This window comes from Phocoena sinus, chromosome 3 (assembly GCF_008692025.1).
Source record: "Phocoena sinus isolate mPhoSin1 chromosome 3, mPhoSin1.pri, whole genome shotgun sequence".
NCBI classification, from domain to species: domain Eukaryota; kingdom Metazoa; phylum Chordata; class Mammalia; order Artiodactyla; family Phocoenidae; genus Phocoena; species Phocoena sinus.
Genome location: NC_045765.1, coordinates 104,886,494 through 104,909,365, shown reverse-complemented (window position 1 = coordinate 104,909,365; position 22,872 = coordinate 104,886,494). Strand labels below are relative to the sequence as shown.

Sequence of the window (22,872 nt, the reverse complement as noted above, 5' to 3'; positions counted from 1 at the left end):
GGCTTCTGGTTTTCTGATGAGTGTAGTTGGCCATTACCTTGATAAAGTCCCAGCCAGAGGTGGGTTTCCAGTAGGTGTCTCCTGTGGTTTCACATCCCCAGCTTTTGCAATAGAAATGTTCCTTTCCTCCACATTGATAATTTAGAGATCGGTGACGATGGAACCCAGGGCATACATAAAAGGAGAGGGCCCTGAGCATGCTTCTCCGATCTTTGGTGGAACAACCCCCACAAGGGTCTAATCCTTGGCACCCGGGCGGGGAAGGTTGGGCCGGGACAGCGTGTTGATTATAGTATCCTTCTAGATCCCAGTTAGAGGGGGCTCCCAGGGCCAATTTACAAACATCGGGAAAAAGGTCTGGCCACCAGGTCCAAGGGGCAGCGGTATGGCTAACAGACCATATTACATCTCCAGTTTGGGAAATTACCTGCCAGGTTAAACGCTGGGGCAGGTGAGGACTAAAATTACTCACAATCAGTAGGGGTAACAAAGTTAAAGTTATAAGTCTGATGATCGCAGAAGCTTGAGCTTGAGCGGGTTGCTGGTCTTTTGGGCTCGCCATTCCGATGTTGCAGATGCTGGTGCGGCCTTCACGTGTGAAGCGTGGATCCACGCAGCGATGCCGTCTACCTTTATAGCCGTGGGGGTGGTGAGCAGGACGATGTATGGTCCTTTCCACCGAGGCTCTAGAGTCTGGGTTCGGTGCCGACGGACGTACACGGAATCTCCGACTTGGAAGGGATGAGCCTCTGCTGGTGTTCCTGGTCGGTAAGCCTCTGCCAGCTGGGACCACACCTCCTTTTGGACCAACTGGAGTCCCAACAGCCTAGCATATAAGTCAGTGTTATTCTGGCAGTCAGGACTTAATTTTTCCCTTAGCGTAAAAAGAAGAGGTGGGGCCCCGTATAGTATTTCAAATGGAGTAAGATAATAGCGGGAGGGGGTATTTCTAGCCCGGAACAGGGCTAAGGGAAGGAGCACCGTCCAATCTGTACCGCCAGTCTCTATGGACAATTTAGTTAGGGTCTCTTTTAGAGTTCTATTCATTCTCTCTACCTGCCCTGAACTCTGGGGTCTATAGGCACAATGTAATTTTTAATCAGTCCCCAGGTATTTGGCCACACCCTGACTTACCTGGGCGACGAAGGCGGGACCATTATCAGATCCTATTACCTTTGGTGCCCCGAACCGGGGGAAAATTTTTTCTAAGATCTTTTTGGCCACCACAGTAGCTGTCTCCTTCTTCGTCGGGAAAGCTTCTACCCATCCTGAGAAGGTATCTATAAAAACTTCCTCTAGGAAACTGCTTCCGTCAGTAAACCAGGTAACGTCGGCGTTGGGGAGGGGCTGATCCATCAAGTCTGGTCTGCTACTGTGTGCTGCAGCCAGTACTTCCTGACAATCATGGATGACGGTAGTGCTTTCCAGGTCAGGGTCGGGTAGCAAGGTGGCCGGGTTGAGTCCTGTGGCTGAGGTAAACTTAATACGATCTGAGTTTAACAGCAGGGCTTGGTAATGAGTCATCCTGGCATTTGTTAGCCATCTGTCGGGTGGCTGGCGAATTACACTTTCTAATGCATGGGGGGCTGTTATCGTTAGGTTCTGCCCCAAAGTCAGTTTGTCAGCATCTTTGACCAAAGCGGCCACCGCGGCGATTATTTTTAAACAGGCGGGCCATCCTGCTGCCACAGGATCCAATTTCTTTGATAGGTACGCAACCGGGCGATTCCAGGGGCCCAGTTTCTGAGTTAGTACTCCCTTTGCGATGCCTTTATTCTCGGCCACGTACAGATGAAAAGGCTTAGTAACATCTGGTAGCCCCAGAGCCGGGGCTGATAGTAGGGCTCGTTTAATTCGGTCAAAAGCCCGTTGTTCTTTATCACCCCAAGCAAAAGGGATGCCATTTTTGGTCAGGGGATATAAAGGGGCTGCTAATTCAGCAAACCCCGGAATCCATAGCCTACAAAATCCGGCCGTCCCCAAAAATTCCCTAACTTGTTTGGGACTCTTGGGGGCCGGTATCCGGGCAACAGTGTCTTTCCTGCTTTCCGAAAGCCATCTCTGTCCTCCTTTTAACAAGTACCCCAGGTAGCTAACCTGTCGTTGACATATTTGTGCTTTCTTTGCTGAAGCCCGATATCCCAATGTTCCCAGTTCTGTTAACAGCCTCTCAGTTCCCTTGATGCAGTCCTCTTGGGTTTCAGCAGCTAAAAGAATATCATCGACATATTGAAGTAGAGTTACCTGGGGATTGGGTTCTCTATAAGATGCCAAATCCTGGTGGAGAGCCTCATCAAAAATGGTGGGGGAGTTCTTGAATCCTTGTGGCAGGCGAGTCCATGTCAGCTGGTCTGACATCCCAGAGGCTGGATCCTTCCACTCGAAGGCAAAGTAAGGCTGACTGAGAGAAGAAAGTCTCAGGCAGAAGAAAGCATCTTTAAGATCCAAAACAGTGTACCAAGTGTGCTGAAGTGGAAGAGTACTTAAGAGATTGTAGGGGTTGGGTACCGTAGGGTGGAGGTCCATCACCTGCTTATTTACCTCTCGTAGGTCTTGTACCGGTCGGTAATTATTAGTTCCTGGCTTTTTAACTGGCAAAAGAGGGGTATTTCATGCAGATTGGCACCTTACCAGGATCCCTAATTCCAGCAACCTTTGTATTTGAGGACGGATGCCATCTCGGGCTTCTTTACTCATGGGGTATTGGCGGACCGTCACTGGGGTGGCGGTTGTTTTAAGTTCTACCACCACGGGGGGCCGATATTTTGCCATTCCCATACCGGCAGTTTCTGCCCAAGCCTGTGGAAACCTAGTCATCCAATCCTGCATGTCAGCTTGTGGAGGCGAGGGTGTTTCATATATCCTGTGTTCATCTTCCAGTTTCATGGTCAAGATTTGGAGTAATCTCCCTTGGTTGTCAGTTATGGTGGGCCCTTCTGGTTGAAAGTGGATTTGGGCCCCCACCTTAGAGAGTAAGTCTCTACCTAGCAGAGGGTATGGGCACTCAGGTATGACCAAGAATGAGTGGGTTACTCGTCCCACCCCAAGATCTACTGTCCTTCGGGTGGTCCATGAGTACTGCTTATTTCCAGTGGCCCCCTGGACCCATGACCTTTTAGTTGAAAGGGGGCCCTTTGAATGGAGGAGGACTGAGTGCTGGGCTCCGGTGTCCACCAAGAACTGGACGGGTTCCCCCTTCACTTTAAGAGTTACCCTGGGCTCGGGGAGAGGGTCCGAGCCCTGACTTCCCTAATCTTCCTCTTCCAATGTTAAAATTTTATCTCTGGTTGGCCTTCCTCCGTTCCTTTTTTTAGGGCATTCTCTTGTCCAATGACCTTTTTCTTTACAGTAGGCACATTGGTCCTTGTCTAATGGCCGCCTTCTATCCGTTGTTCGCCCTTCCTGTCTATTTCTGTCTCTACTGTTTCCTCCTCTGACTACAGTGGCCAGTATCTTACTCAAATGTCTTTCTTGCCTCTTATCTAGTCTTACCTCACGAGCCTCTTGTTCCTTCTGCTTTCTTTCTTCCCTTTCTTCTTCTGTCTCCCTCTTATTATATACCTTATCTGCCTCTTTTACTAAGTCCTGAAGGGAGAAACCTTGTAGGCCATCCAGCCTTTGTAACTTCTTTCTAATATCAGGGGCCGCCTGGTCAATAAAGTCCATTGCTATGGTGGCCTTATGTTCCTCAGAGGTTGGATCATAAGGAGTGAATCGTCTAAAAGCCTCCATTAAGCGTTCTAGGAACACGGTTGGCGATACCTGGGGCCCCTGAGTTACCTCTCTTACCTTAGCCAAATTCATGGGGCGCCTGGCCGCTCCATGGAGACCCGCCACCAGAGCCTGGCGATACATTTTCAGGTGCTCCTTACCTTCCGGGGTATTAAAGTCCCAATTCGGCCTGACGAGTGGAAAACTGGCATCAATCTCATTAGGCAACTGGGTAGGTTGTCCATTGGCGCCTAACACATTCTTTCTAGCCTCCAGGAGAACCCGTTGCCTCTCCTCAGTTGTGAGGAGAGTCTGGAGGAGCTGTTGACAATCATCCCAGGTGGGTTGGTGGGAGAAGACAAGAGACTCTATTAGAGCAGTAAGAGCCTGTGGGTTTTCAGAGAAAGTAGGGTTATGCATCTTCCAATTATAAAGATCTGCAGAGGAAAAGGGCCAGTATTGAAGGGGCCTATTCCCGCGGTTATCGGGGGGGCCATATTCTCTAAGGGGTAAAGCAGTAGAATCCGGGGAAACAGCCCTCCGGCTTCTGGTGCCCGCCGAGGGACCCCCCCTTTCTGCCATAACAGGTGGCCCTACTGGTGCGGAGGGTTGTGAAGCTGGGGGTCCTAGGGGCGACATGGGATTTAGGGCCGGAGGATAAGGAGGTGGGGAATCTAGAAGAAGCAAATCAGACTGCAGGTCAGGATATATCGCCTTTGGCGGGTCCGGGGCAGCAGATGACTTTTCCGTGTCTGGGGTTTTCTTCAGGGCCAATATCTCCGATTGTGCTGGAGCGCATGCAGATGTGCCTGTTGAGGAAACAAAGGGCCGGACCCACGGAGGCGGGGAGAGAACTAGATCTTCCCAGACCAGGATATATGGTATCTGGTCTGGGTGTCCGTGGGGTCCTGTGTTAAAGACCCTAGACTTGACTAACCCAACCTTATCTAACAAAAAAGATCCTTCGGGTGGCCACCCTGTCTGAAATGTAGGCCACTCAGAGGTACACAGCGTTTGCCATTTTCCTTTCCTTACTTCTACCGAAAGGTTGTGGGCCCTAGCCCTAACTTCGGTCCAGTGGCTTAGGGTAAGAGAAAGAGGAGTCGTCATAGTTTGTCCCATTGTCGTCCGTCAAAAGAAAGATAATAGTACAGAAAAACAACAAAATTTCAAAAGACACACATTGATATTGCCGCCGCGAACTTAAACCCGAAACCAACTCAAATTCAGATGGCAGCTTATATAACCTGCCAGAACCAGATGAAGGGGAGACAAAATTTGTTTCTCCTTCCAGATGGACCACCAGGGCGTCCCCCGGGGCCCGTGGACACCAGCTTTCGGCACGTCTGCCTAGCCAGGAGTCCAATACAGATTTCACAGCAAGCCGGTTCGCACGGCTTTTTCCCAATGGCGGCTAGCAACAAACAAACGACAAACAAACAGACAATTGGGCTCGAGCCTACCTGATACCTCCGACTCCCGATGTTCTTGTGACCCGGGGGCGAGTGGGGATCCCGGACGAGCCCCCAAATGTTAGACCCAAACGGTCTACGAGGGATTCCAACTCGCCCAAGAACCGCCAAGAGTCGAGAGCCGCTGCAACACGCAAGAGGTTTATTAGGAGCCGATGCACCGGGGTTCCCTGAACCTCACGCAGGAGGCCGATGGGGAACCCCTAAAAGCGGAATCACATACTTTTTATAGGTTTATTTACTCATAGGGCGGGTATATTCTCACAATGATTGGGTAAATGTGGTGACTTTTGAATTCATTGGCTTAGGAACTTTTGTCCCACCTTCTGGCCGTTATAGTTGTTTGTTCATTGTGGCGGTTAGGGCGTATACCTGTTACGGGCAACTGGAAAATTACCCGCTGTCTGGAAAGTCCCCGTCAACTGAAAAACTCCAAGAATTGGTTTCGATAGGGAGAAGGAGTGGCGCACGATAGGGAGGAGAATTGGTTTCGATAGGGAGAAGGAGTGGCGCACGATAGGGAGAAGAATTGGTTTACGGGAACAAGTGAGGGGGTGGAAAGTCCCTAAAGGCCCCACATTATAACTGAAGATTTGTATGCTTTGACCAATCTCTCCCCATTTTCCTCACCCACCAGCCCCTGGCAAAAACCATTCTACTCTCTGCTTCTATGAGTTTGATATTTTTTTCTTTATGATTCCACATATAAGTGATACCATACAGTATTTGTCTTTCTCTATCTGATTTATTCTACTTAGCATAATGTTCTGCAGCTTCATCCATGTTGTTGCAAATGGCAAGATTTCCCTTTAAGACTGAATAACATTACTGTGTGTGTGTGTGTGTGTGTGTGTGTTTCTTTATCCATTTATCTGTCAATGGATATTTAGATTGTTCCCATAATCTAGATATTGTGAATAATGCTGCAATAAACACGGGTGTACAAATATCTCTTCAAGATAGTTATTTTGTTTCCCTTGGATGTATAACCAGAAGTGGGATTGCTGGGTCATATGGTAGTTTTGTTATTAATTTTTTGAGGAACCTCTGTACTATTTTCCACAATGTCTATATCAATTTACATTCCCATAAATGGTGTACAAGGGTTCCTTTTTCACTACATCCTTACCAACATTTGTTATCTTTGCCTTTTTAATCATAGCTATCCCAAGAGGTATGAAGTGATACCCCATTGTGGTTTTGATTTGCATTTCCCTAATGATTAGTGATGGTGAGCATCATTTTATATGCCTATTGACCATTTGTATGTGTTCTTTGGGAAGACATTTATTCAGGTTCTTTGACCATTTTTTAATTATTTGTTTTTTCTTTTTCCTATTGAGTTGTATGAGTTCCTTGTATATTTTGAACATCAAACCCTCCTCAGATATATAATATAGTTTACAAATATCTTCTCTCATTTCATAGGTTGCTTTTTTTTAATTTTGTTGATGGTTTCCTTTGCTGTGAACAGTTTTTTAGGTTGCTGTAGTCCTACTTGTTTATTTTTCTTTTATTGAATTTGTTTTTGGTGTCAAATCCTAAAATAAAAACATTGCCAAGACCAATGTCAAAGAATATTTCTGCTATATTTTCCTCTAGTTTTACAGTTTCAAATCTTATGTTCCAAGTCTTTAAGCCATTTTCAGTTGATGTTTGTATGGTGTAAAATAGCAGTCAAATTTCATTCTTTACATGTGGCAATCTGGTTTTCCCAACACCATTTATTAAAAAGACTATCCTTTCCCCATTGTTTATTCTTGGTGTCTTTGTAGAAAATTAGTTGTCCATGTACCATGGGTGTATTTCTGGGCTCTCCATTCTGTCCATTAATCTATGTGTCTGTTTTTATGCCAATGCCATCTTGTTTTGATTACTAGAGCTTTGTAATATACTTTAAAATCAGGGAGTGTGATGCCTCCATCTTTGCTCTTCTTGCTCAAGATTACTTTACCTACTCAGGGTCTTTTGTAGTTCCATATGAATTTATGGATTTTTTTCTATTTCTGTTAAAAATTCCATTGGGGGCCTCCCTGGTGGCGCAGTAGTTGAGGGTCTGCCTGCCAATGCAGGGGACGTGGGTTCGTGCCCCAGTCTGGGAGGATCCCACATGCTGTGGAGTGGCTGTGCCTGTGAGCCATGGCTGCTGAGACTGCGCGTCCAGAGCCTGTGCTCTGCAGCGGGAGAGGCCACAGCAGTGAGAGGCCAGCATACTGCAAAAAAAAAAAAAAAAAAAAAAAAATTCCATTGGAATTTTGATAGGGATTGCATTGAATCTTTAGATCACTTTGGGTAATACGGATGTTTAAAATATATTAATTCTTCCAATCCATGAACACAGAATATCTTTCCATTTATTTGTGTCTTCTATTTTTTTTTTTTTTTATCAATGTTTTATACTTTTCAGTGTGCAGGTCTTCATTTCTGCAGCTTAGCTTTTTTGGCTAAAGTATTCTTTGAATTATTTTTTTCTTTCAGTATTTTGAATATATCATCCCACTCTTTCCTGTTCTGCAAGGTATTTTTCTAGCTGAGAAATCTGCTAATAGCTTATGGGTGCTTCCTTGTATATGAGGAATTTTTTTCTCTTGATGCTTTAAAAATTCTCTTTGTCTTTGATTTTAGGCAGTTTTATTATCATGTACATTGCAGAAGACCTCTGTGAGCTGAATCTGTTTGAGAACATTGAGCTTCATAAACTTGGATGCCCAAATCTCTTTCCAGATTTGGGAATTTTTGAGCCATTATCTCTTTAAATAAGCTTTCTGCTCCTTTACCCCTCTCTTCTCCTAGGATTCCAATAATGCATAAATTGTTTCATTTGATAGCATCTATAATTCACTAAAGCTTTCTTCATTATTTTCACTCTTTTTTCTTTACTCTTCTTTGACTGGGTAATTTCAAATGATGTGTCTTTAAGTTCAAAACGTCCTTCTTCTGCTTAATCAAGTTTGATTTTGTTTCCTTTCCTTATTGCAATCTTCATGTTTCCTCTCATTATTGTAATCTTCAGCTCCAGAATTTCTGTTTTGTCCTTTTAAAAAATTTCTGTCTCTCTGTTAAACTCAGTTTATTCATATACTGTTTTCCTGATTTTGTTGAATTGTCTTTTTTTTTTTTTAAATCTCCTGTAGCTTGCTGAATTTTCTTAAAACAATTATTTTGAACCCTTTGTCAACAAATTGTAGATATTCATTTCTCTGGGGTCAGTAACTGGAAAACTGTGGTGTCATGTTTCCTTTATTTTCCATGATCCAGGCAACCAGGTATGGAATTGAAGGTGTTTGGGTGAGGCAAATGGATTGTGGGGTACTGAATGGCCAGTTGTGGGATCCACAGATGAGCTGTCCTTAATGGCTTACAGATAGGCTTCCTCATGGAGTCTGAGTGATTAGTAGGATCTAATTACTTTGATATGCTCTGAGCCCTGGCTGTCATTCTCCTAGCCCCTACCTGCCCTCAGTCATGCAGCTCATCTCTATATTCTAGATGGGATGAGAAAGACATGAACCCTTGAGCGGCATCACACGTAGCTGGGAAAGCTGTGTGCTCAATCACATGTTCTCACTTTCCCCTGTGGGAGAAGCTTCAGGCCAATGTGGTCTATCTTGGCACTGAGCTGTGTTGCCTTGTGAGAGGGGAATAAAAAGAAACTGTTATCTTACTCTCTTTAATGCAACCAATCTTGGATTTTTTTTTTGCTTCAACACTGTGTTGGGATTTCTCTGCTGAAATCCCAGACTTTAAGACTTTCACAAAGGTACCTTTGTCCATGGGTAATTATCAAAATTGGTGTTTTTCATGGTAAGATGGTAGAATACTTCTATTCCACCACTTTGCTGATGTTAACTTAGCCTTAATTCTTCATTAATGGTTCATAGTTGAACATGAAAATAATTGTTTTTTACAAACCATTGACTCACTTAACTGTATATGTTACTATTCTTGGAATGAAGGCTGCAGTTTTATCAAATAAAAGTTCCAATGCTCAGTTAAATTTGAAGTTCAGATAAATAACCAATATTTTTGTTAGTAGAACAAATGCAATATTTGGGACATATTCATATTTTTAAAATCTTTGTTTATCTGAAATTCAAATTTAGGAGTGTGCCCTAAAATTTGTGTAGTATTTTATTTGTGTAGTTGTATGCCCTAAAATTTGTGTAGTATTTTATAAAATGTAAGTCTTTATATAAATATAAATATCTCGAATATTTCTATAGTCTCTTCATTTCTGTTTTTAAAATTTATCCCTCTATACAGACTAAAATTTAGAAATATAGACATCTACCTATCTATCTATCTATCTGTCTATGTTAGGTAACTGTTTCATATATATACATACATAAGACAGTATATATATGTACATACATATACATATATGTATGTATATATGTATGTGTGTATGTGTGTGATTGCATCCTATATTGCAGTTGACAACATGAACATTTGACTTATCTTTACATGCAGGGATCAAGTATATCAAAATACTCAGGTTACTTTCAACCTCCCCTGATACATTTCAGTAATTAAAAATATATGCTAAATATAATACATCAGAATGATTCCCAGGTTAGAAAAATATTTGAGGATATATTGATTTTCTGGCAAATATTGTAAAGTTCATGAACTCTACAAGTTGAGTTCTATCCAAATGATCCTAGATAGCTTTCTATCAAAAATTTTGGAGCCTTCTAAGTAATGAGTGTTTTAGCTTATCTTAAGAAAATTTATGCTACTTTTAATCTTAACAAAAATCTCAAGACTTAAATTCTGAAAACAATATTATAAATGACATTGAAATAGAATTTACAATGTGATCATTGATAATTTTATATACTTTGTAGTCTTGCATATTCATTTCAGTAAGGAAAATAATGATAAAATAATAAAATATTGAGTCCTATGCAGGCTTTTATAGGCAGAGTGCCACTGAGTTAATGTTAAAGGACTGATTTAACATATTCTATATTTTAGAAGTAGACAGTTGATTGATTAGTGTTCTTCAGTGAGAAATACAGGTGCTTGTTCTTGAGGCCCTTCTTCTTTACTCATGTTCCTTTGCATGAGCAGTATGTTGCCCTTCTACCTATTAGGCCTATAGAAAACACTAAAATGAGTTTATCCATATATCATGATTTTACTGTTTAAAGTAGTAGGTTACTGGCTCTATTATATGAAAGTATAACTTTAAATTGGCTATTCAACTTTCCTTACACTTTTTGGTAGATATTGGCTTAACTTGGGGTTGGCTTATAATTAACTTGTAAGTTAAAATAGGAAATAACATTACTTGAAGTTAAACATTAGATGAATGCTTTCCTGAGGAATTATTAGGACTGAAATTAACATTTGGCTATACACAATAGAAAGCATAACATCTTGTAGGCTAGAATTGTTTAGCTATGTTCTAGAGAGCAGAGCTTTGGGACCTTCAATGACAGTTCAATATTTCTAAAATTTCAATTCTAGAAGTTCAGTTTCCTTCCTTCCTTCCTTCCTTCCTTCCTTCCTTCCTTCCTTCCATCCTTCCTTCCTTCCTGCCTTTCTTCCCTCCTTCCCTCTCTTCTTCTCTCCCTCCTTCTTTACTTCCTTCCTCTCTTTTTTTTCCTTCATTTTCGCTTGAGGAGAAATTTCTCCCTGATAATCATTGCTGTCATTATAGCCACCTCAGTTGGTAAGTGGGTATGATATTTTATTCAAGTGATTTTCTTTTATAGGCTTTGTCATTAGTATTCCAGGATGTCAACTGTGATTGGGTCTCATTTAAATTGACATGAGAGATTATCTGTATTCTAAATACTCTCCAGAAAATAAAACCTTGAACAGACTTCTATTCTTATCAGAACAGAAAAGATCGATAATATTCCTAATGACCTAAATATCATGTGGCCCATTCAGTTTTCTAGATTCTCTGTAAGTGCCCTTAGATTAATCTAGATCATCAAATGACCTGTGCTTGCATATATTGTTTGGGTCTCTCAATATTGCTTTCACTGAACAGCTCTTTAGTATTTTGTCAGCATTTTATAATGAAGGATGTTTTATGGATCAATTTTCTGAAGTGTGTTAGATTTGTTGTGAGGATATTATTGAGGATAATATTCATATACTAAAAGTAAATTTTTTTTTGAGGTTATAGGTTTAGGTCCAGGGATAGAATCCCTGAGCAGTCATTTTGATTTCTTATCTTTTGAATACCATAAGTCAAAGGAATTTAGTTTTTCACCTTTTACAATGACTCCTTTAAATTTAATAGCTTTCATATTTAGATTCTATATTTTTACTTACTGTTTTTATACAATCAAAATCATTGAAAGACAAAGTGAAGACAGCAGGTTTCCATGCTTTTTCCTTATGTAAACTTTGCAGAAATCAGCTTGTTGGTAAAATGCAGAGTAAGTCACTCTCTATCAGAGGGCATCTTATCTGCCAGTTCTTGGCCAGTATTCTTCATCCAACAGAAGTCTAATGTTAAGGACAAGACAAGTAGAGTCAATTGCTTTCTAATAGCTGTAGTCCCTATTTGACCCTATTTTCAAAATGGTAGGAGGTACTAATTGTTTTGTAATTCTATCTCAGGGTCAGCAGCTGCAAGGCTGCAATAATCAGTGCAAGTTTACAGTCTGGAAATTCCCTCCGTTTGCCATTTCTTAGCTTATTATTATTATTATTATTTTGACTCTTCATGCTTTAGCAATTAGTAGATACTTAGCACAATAATGTAGATTCTAATTCATTCACAGGGATTCTTTAGCTTCTCCATGGTGAATCACAACAGAGTAAAAATACATGAAATTATATTTAACAACTTCTAAAATAGTTATCCATAAAGCAGAGAATATATTTTGGAGTAAAAAACTAGCTTACAAAAAACTATTCTTAAAAATGGAAGAATATAAATAAATTTTTTATAATAAGGCAAGATACACTTATGTCTAACACCTCTGACCTCAACATAGGTCACAAGCTTGTCCATTCAGATAAAGGAGTGTCATGAAATTCTCAGAAAATAATCTCAGAATAATTGAAATTGTGAAAAAACATGATCTACTTAAATGCATTTTAACTGGAAGTATAATTGTAAGATAATTAACATTTTTTTGCACTTTCCAAACATTTGGATATTCCTGCTGGATAAAATAACATGATAAATACTTGCATGAGGATAATAGAATTGTTGTCAATTAATGAAAAAATAGAAAGACATAACCAGTGCTCTGGTTAGCCTCACTGTAAAATAAAAATTAAGATGTCTCTGTAACATATGTTTGCATTATTCTTTGAAATTGCTTACAAACAACATGATAATATATTAAAATGAAGTGATATGATATGGCAAATGGTTATCCCAGAAAAAAATAAAGTCTGTTTCCAATTAAACATAGGTACCCCCAGAATCTTCTTCAAGGATGTATTTTTGTCTTGATGAACTCAGATGTTACTTTTCTGTAGACTACAAGATTGAAAATTAAATCACTATTTCTAATGCTGTTTTCTCCTTTCCTGATTATATTTTAAGACCCTTGCTGTCGCTACAAAACTGGCACAATTCAAATTGCCATTCTTTTTTTTTTTTTTTTTGCGGTATGCGGGCCTCTCATTGTTGTGGTCTCTCCTGTTGCGGAGCACAGGCTCCGGACGCACAGGCTCAGCGGCCATGGCTCACGGGCCCAGCCGCTCCACGGCATGTGGGATCCTCCCAGACCGAGGCATGAACCCGCGTCCCCTGAATCGGCAGGCAGACTCTCAACCACTGTGCCACCAGGGAAGCCCCAAATTGCCATTCTTAATTTTACATTCTACTTTTGAATAATTGAGTGAATCAAGATTCATGGCCAGTATGCAGAGAAAACTATTACCTATAGAAAACAGAGTGATAACTATGGAGACCTATTGAGGAAATTAGCTAAAGCATGTGTATAGATTAGAAATATCTTGTTGCTTCACGTGTAATGCTAATTTTTAGTGTATTTCATTTGGCTAAAATGGCTGTTTCATCACAAACATAAAATCCCAATGACTGTAACAGTAAGTGATATTGCTGATTTTGTATTTTAGTTCTTTAAATTACACGTCAGGATAATTTTAAAATTTCTGACACTGGTACCAATGTATGAATTAGAGGTAGTAACTAGTAGCCCTTAATTAAACACATTTTACATCTTCTCTACTTCTTTTATATTTTTCTTCTTCTTTTGGGATTTTGTTCTCCCCATTTTATTTCTTTCTTTTTCATACTTCCCTAAAACCTATTTTCTAGATCCCAATTTATAACATCCTTTGGTATGTTTTAACATGAGAAAAGTTGTGTTAATTTTTCTGTTAAACTTTTTTTATGAATTAAAACTATATTTTTTCAGAATTAACATGTTTATCTTAAACTACTTATAGATTCATATTACTTTTGTGAATTGTTTCCATAATGCATACATTTTTAATAAAATTTTGCTCCACAAATAATTTTCGTTAAATAGGAAAGTATTTTTTAAATACCTGAGCTCCATTTCATTCCTAATCATTGCACATTTTTATGTTGTTCCACCTGCCTGCTGAACATTTCGATATGAATGTTATTCAAACAACTACATTTATATGTATTCACAAACAAACTCACTTCTGCAGTAAACTTGCTTCTCATCTGTAACTTTCTCATTCTAATTTTAATATGAGCCTTCTAGGCAGAGACTTTTAACCTCAACATGGCTTTTACAGAAATTTAACATAAAAATTAAAATATCTGCAAACACTTGAAAATCCAACGTTGGTAAAGTGGGTATTTGGTCTTATTCACAGAAGGTTCTAAATGAATGATAATATTACTAATATGAAAGGGTGGAATCCTTTAAGTGATTCTTGGATTTAATGGTTAGTCCCACTTCTTCCTGGAAATCCAAACAAGTTGAGCAAAACTTTAGGCAAATCATGGAAAACAGAAACCATTATGGCCATTGTCCATTACTGAGCTACAGAGTTGGAACATGATGTAATAGGGATTAGAGATGTATAACCATTCACTTGACATTTTAACAATCATTAATCAAATGCCCTTTCTGAAAAAGAAAAGGAGCTGCAAATTGCAAAGCAGTAGTACACCTAGCTTACATGATCATTTTTTGGAACCATAAATGACATTCCATGAAAATATGTTCATTAAAGCACTTGTATGAAATTTCTCTAATTTCTAATCAAATTAACTCACATACAGAGTTTTAAAAAACTGTAATAAACACAGAAGGAAATCGGATTAAAAAGAAAGAAAAATGAAAGGCAAACAGTACTAGTTGCTGCTCCTATTTCTTGAGTACATTCAGCATAAAACCCAATTAGGTTCACATATGCATATGGGTCAGAGGGTTTATAGGAATTATATAAGAAATAACTTCTATACAGTAATATGATGACTTGGGAAATTTAATGAATGTCATGACCTTACTGAGGACATATTCTAGAGGGAAACATTTTTATTATTACTTGGCATTTCACAGAACTTTCATTTGGATTTATATTAACTGGCCAAGACCAGAAAACAGTTGTTCTTGAAACCACTCTTAAGATGTCTGCCCGTACTAATGGTATATGTCTCTATGTCTATCTATCTATCTATCTATCTATCTATCTATCTATCTATCTATCTATATTTTAACTTATTCAGACATGTAGCAGGGGACAGAGAGATCAAACGTAATTTTAATAGAGGTTAAAGCTGTACTTTGATTCATAATCTACTTTGCTTCCTAACAATCTGAAAGAAACACACACAGTTACAGCATAAAAAAAGACAGTTGCATCTTAGTAAGAAAGAATAAATCTTTTTGGTGTAGAAGACTTCACATTGTCCTGGGAAATTATCTTTGAAATTAGTGGCAATCTGTAATTAGGGGAAATGACTCCAGTTTAAAATTCAAAAGATTGAAATAGACAAATTTATAGCAGTAAAATAAAATTATCAAAGATATGGTTACCTATATTTTGTAATTCACATTGAAATATACTATTTCAATTAAAATGAAGAGAGCTGCTCTATACTGATCTTCAAAACTTTGTTGTGTAGAATAATAATACAAAATTATAGCTTGCCCTTACATCAAATTATGAATTATTATAATCTTATTATTTTATCATTTCTTGAGAAACAGCTTATGCAATTTGAGATCTAAAAAAGCAAAATGTGTGACATTTGTCTGTTTCTATTCCAAGAAATAGATGGGAAATAAATGGGAAAGAAAAGTCAAGAGTTTTTAATACTATATTACAGTATAATTTGTCCCTAAATATTAGGTGACCTACAATATTATCTAGAAGTTTGTTTTAAATGCTTTCAAATTCATGATGAGATAGAGAAAGGAAGACAAGGATGAAAAAGTAAAGAAGAAAATTAGGCAAATTAGAGATTTTCTTATATTTAGATAGAAGATGAAGATAGATTTCTGTCATATTTTGTAATAATTTCTTGAGTAAAATTTTTCTCAGGTTTAGAAACAAAATTGATATGATGTATTTCTATTAAAAGTGTGGTTATACTTTTTTAAGTCTTAAAATATATCAGAGTAAGAATTAACAATAGAATGATTATTGTAGAAAAAATAGGAAATTAAAAATTCCTGTTTGAGATATTCCACCTCACACACACACACACACACACGTACGCACACATACATATGCACAAAACAAGTAAAGCTGCCAGAAACAAAATTTTTAGAAAAAATATCATCTCAAAAGATTATAAACTTCTGGAAGATTGAAATATCATAGCTATAAAATTTTTAGTTCTGTTAGAAAGCACTGTTTGAAGAACAAATTATGAAGTTAAACATTTAGAATTTTTAAGGTTTCTGCAATGGTTTACACGTTGCATGGAAAAACCCTGAAGAATTTTTCTTTCTTTTTTTTTTAACATCTTTATTGGAGTATAATTGCTTTACAATAGTGTGTTAGTTTCTGCTTTATAACAAAGTGAATCAGTTATACATATACATATGTCCCCATATCTCTTCCCTCTTGCATCTCTCTCCCTACCCCCCTCCCTATCCCACCCCTCTTGGTGGTCACAAAGCACCGAGCTGATCTCCCTGTGCTATGCAGCTGCTTTCCACTAGCTGTCTATTTTACATTTGGTAGTGTATATATGTTAATATCACCCTCTCACTTCGTCCCAGCTTACCCTTCCCCCTCCCCATGTCCTCAAGTCCTTTCTCTATGTCTGCGTCTTTACTCCTGTCCTGCCCTTAGGTTCTTCAGAACCACCTTCTATTTTTTAGATTCCATAAAAATGTGTTAGCATAAGGTATTTGTTTTTCTCTTCCTGACTTACTTCACTCTGTATGACAAACTCTAGGTCCATCCATCTCACTACAAAAAACTCAATTTCGTTTCTTTTTATGGCTGAGTTATATTCCATTGTATATATGTGCCATATCTTCTTTATCCACTCACCTGTCGATGGACACCTAGGTTGCTTCCATATCCTGGCAAGTGTAAATAGAGCAGCAATGAACATTGTGGTACATGACCCTTTTTGAATTATGGTTTTCTCAGGGTATATGCCCAGTAGTGGCATTGCTGGGTCATATGGTAGCTCTGTTTTTAGTTTTTTAAGGAACCCCATATTGTTCTCCATAGTCGCTGTATCAATTTACATTTCCACCAACAGTGCAAGAGGGTTCCTTTTTCTCCATGCCCTCTCCAGCATTTATTGTTTCTAGATTTTTTGATGATGGCCATTCTGGCTGGTGTGAGGTGATGCCTCATATTAGTCTTCATTTGCCTTTGTCTAATGATTAGTGATGTTGAGCATCCTTTCATGAGTTTGTTGGCAATCTGTATATCTTCTTTGGAGAAATGTCTATTTAGGTCTTCTGCCCATTTTTGGATTGGGTTGTTTGTTTTTTAGATATTGAGCTGCATGAGCTGCTTGTAAATTTTGGAGATTAATCCTATGTCAGTTGCTTCATTTGCAAATATTTTCTCCTATGCTGAGGGCTGTCTTTTCGTCTTGTTTATGTTTTCCTTCAATGTGCAAGGCTTTTAAGTTTCATTAGGTCCTATTTGTTTATTTTTGTTTCTATTTCCATTTCACTAGGATGTGAGTCCAAACGTATCTTGCTGTAATTTATGTCATAGAGTGTTCTATGTTTTCCTCTAAGAGTTTTATAGTGTTTGGCCTTACATTTACATCTTTAATCTATTTTGACTTTATTTTTATTTATGGTGTTAGGGAGTGTTCTAATTTCATTTTTTAACATGTAACTGTTCAGTTTTCCCAACACCAGTTATTGAAGAGGCTATCTTTTCCCCATTGTATATTCTTGCCTCCTTTATCAAAGATAAGTTCACCATATGTGCGTGGATTTATCTCTGGGCTTTCTATTCTGTTCCATTGATCTATATTACTTTTTTTGTGTGCCAGTACCATACTGTCTTGATTACTGTAGCTTTCTAATATAGTCTGAAGTCAGGGAGCCTGATTCCTCCAGTTCTGTTTTTCTTTTTCAAGATTGCTTTGGCTATTCGGGGTCTTTTGTGTTTCCATACAAGTTGTGAAATTTTTTGTGCTAGTTCTGTGGAAAATGCCATTGGTAGTTTGATAGGGATTGCTTTGAATCTGTAGATTGCTCTGGGTAGTATAGTCATTTTCACAATGTTGATTCTTCCAATCCAAGAACATGGTATAGCTCTCTATCTGTTTGCATCATCTTTAATTTCTTTCATCAGTGTCTTATAGTTTTCTGCATACAGGTCTTTTGTCTACTTAGGTAGGTTTATTCTTAGGTATTTTATTCTTTTTGTTGCAGTGGTAAATGGGAGTGTTTCCTTAATTTCTCTTTCAGATTTTTCATAATTCGTGTATAGGAATGCAAGAGATTTCTGTGCATTAATTTTGTACCCTGCTACTTTACCAAATTCATCAATTAGATCTAGTAGTTTTCTGTTAGCATCTTTAGGATTCTCTACGTATAGTATCATATCATCTGCAAACAGTGAGAATTTTGCTTCTTCTTTTTCAATTTGTATTCCTTTTATTTCTTTTTCTTCTCTGATAGCTGTGGCTAAAATTTCCAAAACTATGTTGAATAATAGTGGTGACAGTGGACATCCTTGTCTTCTTCCTGATCTCAGTGGAAATGATTTGTTTTTCACCACTGAGAACGATGCTGGCTGTGGGTTTGTCATATATGGCCTTTATTATGTTGAGGTAACTTCCCTCTGTGTCTACTTTCTGGAGGGATTTTATCATAAATTTGTGTTGAATTTTGTCAAAAGCTTTTTCTGCATCTATTGAGATGATCATATGGAGTTTATCCTTCAGTTTGTTAATATGGTTTACCACATTGATTGATTTGTGTATACTGAAGAATCCTTACATTCCTGGGATAAACCCCACTTGATCATGGTGTATGATCCTTTTAATGTGCTGTTGGATTCTGCTTGGTAATATTTTGTTGATAATTTTTGCATTTATGTTCATCAGTGATATTGGCCTGTAGTTTTCTTTCTTTGTGACATCTTTGTCTGCTTTTGGTATCAGAGTGATATTGGCCTCGTAGAGTGAGTTTGGGAGTGTTCCTCCCTTTGCTATATTTTGGAAGAGTTTGAGAAGGATGGGTTTTAGCTCTTCTCTAACTGTTTGATAGAATTCACCTGTAAAGCCATCTGGTCTGGGCTTCTGTTTCTTGGAAGATTTTTAATCACCGTTTCAATTGCAGTGCTTTTGATTCGTCTGTTTATATTTTCTATTTCTTCCTGGTTCAGTCTTGGAAGGTTGTGCTTTACTCAAAATTTGTCCATTTCTTCCAGGTTGTCCATTTTATTGGCATATAGCGGCTTGTAGTACTCTCTCATTATCCTTTGTATTTCTGCAGTGTCAGTTGTTACTCCTCCTTTTGTCATTTCTAATTCTATTGACCTGAGTCTTCTCCTTTTTTTGCTTGATGAGTCTAGCTAATGGTTTATCAATTTTGTTTATCTTCTCAAAGAACAAGCTTTTAGTTTTATTGATCTTTGCTATCATTTCCTTCATTTCTTTTTCATTTATTTCTGATCTGATTTTTATAATTTATTTCCTTCTGCTAACTTTGTGGGGTTTTGTTGTTGTTGTTCTTTCTCTAATTGCTTTAGGTGTAAGTTTAGGTTGTTTATTTGAGATGTTTCTTGTTTCTTGAGTTAGGATTGTATTGCTATAAACTTCCCTCTTAGAACTGATTTTGCTGTATCCCATAGGTTTTGGGTCATTGTGTTTTCATTGTCATTTGTTTCTAGGTATTTTTTCATGTCCTCTTTGATTTCTTCAGTGATCTCTTGGTTATTTAGTAGTGCTTTGTCTAGCCTCCATGTGCTTGTATTTTTTACAGATTTTTTCTTGTTATTGATATCTAGTCTCATTGCATTGTGGTTGGAGAAGATACTTGATATGATTCAAATTTTCTTAAATTTACCAAGGCTTGATTTGTAACCCAAGATATAATCTATCCTGGTGAATGTTTCATGAGCATTTAAAAAGTATGTGTATTCTGTTGTTTTTGGATGGAATGTCTAATAAATATCAATTGAGTCCATCTTGTTTAATGTATCACTTAAAGCTTATGTTTCCTTATTTATTTTCACTTTGTATGATCTGTCCATTGGTGAAAGTGGAGTGTTATTAAAGTCCCCTACTATGATTGTGTTATTGTCGATTTCCCCTTTTATGGTTGTTAGCATTTGCCTTATGTATTGAGGTGCTCCTGTGTTTGGTGCATAAATATTTACAATTGTTACATCTTCTTCTTGGATTGATCCATTGATCATTATGTAGTATTCTTCTTTGCCTCTTGTAACAATCTGTACTTTAAAGTCTACTTTGTCTGATATGAGAATTGCTACACCAGCTTTCTTTTGCTTTCCATTTGCATGGAATATCTTTTTCCATCCCCTTATTTTCAGTCTGTATGTGTCCCTAAGTCTGAAGTGGGTCTCTTGTAGATAGCATATGTACTGGTCTTGTTTCTGTATCCATTCAGCCAGTCTATGTCTTTTGGTTGGATCATTTAATCCATTTACATTTAAGGTAGTTACTGATATGTATGTTCGTATTAGCACTTTCTTTATTGTTTTGGGTTTTTTATTGTAGGTCTTTTCCTTCTCTTGTGTTTTCTGCCTAGAAAAGTCCTTTAGCATTAGTTGTAAAGCTGGTTTGGTGGTGCTGAATTCTCTTAGATTTTGCTTGTCTGTAAAGGTTTTAATTTCTCCATCAAATCTGAATGAGATCCTTGGTGGGTAGAGTAATCTTGGTTGTAGGTTTTTCTCTTTCATCACTTTAAATATGTCCTGCCACTCCCTTCTGGCTTGCAGAGTTTCTGCTGACAGATCACCTGTTAACCTTATGGGGATTCCATTGTATGTTATTTGTTGTTTTTTCCGTGCTTCTTTTAATATTTTTTCTTTGTATTTAATTTTTGTTAGTTTGATTAATATGTGTCTTGGTGTGTTTCTACTTGGATTTATCCTGTATGGGACTCTCTTTGCTTCCTGGAGTTGATTGACTATTTCCTTTCCCATGTTAGGGAAGTTTTGAATTATAATCTCTTCAAATAATTTCTCAGTCCCTTTCTTTTTCTCGTCTTCTTCTGGGACTCCTATAATTCGAATTTTGGTGCATTTAATGTCCCAAAGGTCTCTGAGACTGTCCTCAATTCTTTTCATTCTTTTTTCTTTATTCTGCTCTGTGGTAGTTATTTCCACTATTTTATCTTCCAGGTCACTTATCTGTTCCTCTGCCTCCATTATTCTGCTATAGATTCCTTCTAGAGAATTTTTAATTTCATTTGTTGTGTTTTTCATCATTGTTTGTTTGCTCTTTTGTTCTTCTAGGTCCTTGTTAATACTTTCTTGTATTTTCTCCATTCTATTTCCAAGATATTGGATCATCTTTACTGTCATTACTCTGAATTCTTTTTGGGGTAGACTGCCTATTTCCTCTTCATTTGTTTGGTCTGGTGAGCTTTTACCTTGCTCCTTCATGTGCTGTGTATTTCTCTGTCTTCTCACTTTGCTTAACTTACTGTGTTTTGGGCCTCCTTTTTGCAGGTTGCAGGTTCATAGTTCCCATTTTCTTTGGTGTCTGCCCCCAGTCAGTAAGGCAGGTTCAGTGTGTTGTGTAGGCTTCCTGGCTGAGGGGACTGGTGCCTATGTTCTGTTGGATGAGACTGGATCTTGTCTTTTTCTTGGGCAGGACCACATCCGGGGGTGTGTTTTTGGGTGTCTGTGAAATTATTATGATTTTAGGCAGCCTCTCTGCTAATGGGTAGGGTTGTGCTCTTGTCTTGTTAGTTGTTTGGCATAGGGTGTCCAGCACTGTAGCTTTCTGTTTGTTGAGTGAATCTGGGTCTTAGCATTGAGATGGAAATCTCTGTGTGAGCTTTTGCCATTTGGTATTATGCAGGGCTGGGAATTCTCTGGGGGACCAATGTCCTGAACTCAGCTCTCCCACCTCAGTGGCTCAGGCCTGACACCTGACCTGAGCACCAAGACCCTGTCAGCCACTTGGCTGCTAGTTTTCGAGGGCCTTCTGCCGAGGCAGGGGGTGGCTCTCACTCACCACAGGGACAAGGACACTGGCAGCAGAAATTCTGGGAAATATCCCTTGGCGTGAGCCCTCCCAGAGTCCAACATTAGCCCCACCAAAGCCTGAAGTATTTTTCTGATATGAATAACAATAACCTGAAGAGAACAATTTATCACCGGGTTCCTTTGTCTAGGATTTCTTGATGTCAGTTTATAGGCAATTACTCATATACATATCTGATACATATCTGATTCCTAAATAATGTTGTATAGATTACCAGACCTTTGAATCATTTTTCCTACCTTTCTTGATAACCTCTCTAAAAGTTGTGGATGGGCATAAACCATATGAGAAATGTCAAATCAACTCCTGTTTGTCTTTAAGTCATTTCTTAACAACAATGTTAAAAAACACTCTTTCTAGAAAACTGAATGAAGAGACAATAATCATGGATTCTGTGAAAAAATGAAGTTTAAAAAGAAAGAACTCCAAAGCATAAAACCCTACTCATATACAGGGAAAACACTTTAGGGTAATTTCACATACAGTTTCACAGTAGGATGCTGCTATGAAAATATACAACCAGAATAAAAACAAGAGAAAATACTAAAAATAAAACAAAGATTGAGGTTAAATATAGTTTCTAAATTAGAAATTATGATAGAGATATAAATATGCATAATGATTGAAAACTGATACAGTTTAAAATAATAATGATATAAAACAGAGACCAAATTGTACTAACTAAAACAGAGAACTTAAATGTAACTCTAAATTATGTTAAATAATTCATTCTACTGAATAAGGGTGAGAGGACATTTTTCACTGATTTTTCAGTTAGGTTCAAATATTTGTCTGAAAAACAAAAGAGAAACCAAGAGTAGACTTTAATGTAGATTTTTAGAAAAGAACAATTTTTTTTTCATTAAATGAAAATAATTTGAGAGCTTACTCTATGCTAAGCCTTTTACAGTCATAATCAAGTAAGTTGAAAATATGGTTACTATCACTTAAAAATGATCTTGTCCTTGTTCTAATGAGACTTACATTCTAGATGGAGAGAGAGACAACTATATAAGTTATTGTAGAGCAGAGTACTGTGCACCACTTATTAATCCCAGTACTCTGCACTGATTACCAAAATAC

The 22,872-nt window shown here is 38.1% G+C and overlaps 1 protein-coding gene across 1 annotated transcript; it reads right to left on the bottom strand.

Moving 5' to 3' along the window:
• Positions 1 to 531: 531 nt before the first annotated feature.
• Positions 532 to 4,833, bottom strand: LOC116751076 (the record flags this gene model as incomplete). Its single annotated transcript, XM_032626536.1, is given in 2 exon segments — positions 532 to 1,284; positions 1,441 to 4,833. Coding segments are annotated over 2 exon segments (4,146 nt in total), but the record flags the coding sequence as incomplete, so codon positions are not given.
• Positions 4,834 to 22,872: the final 18,039 nt, after the last annotated feature.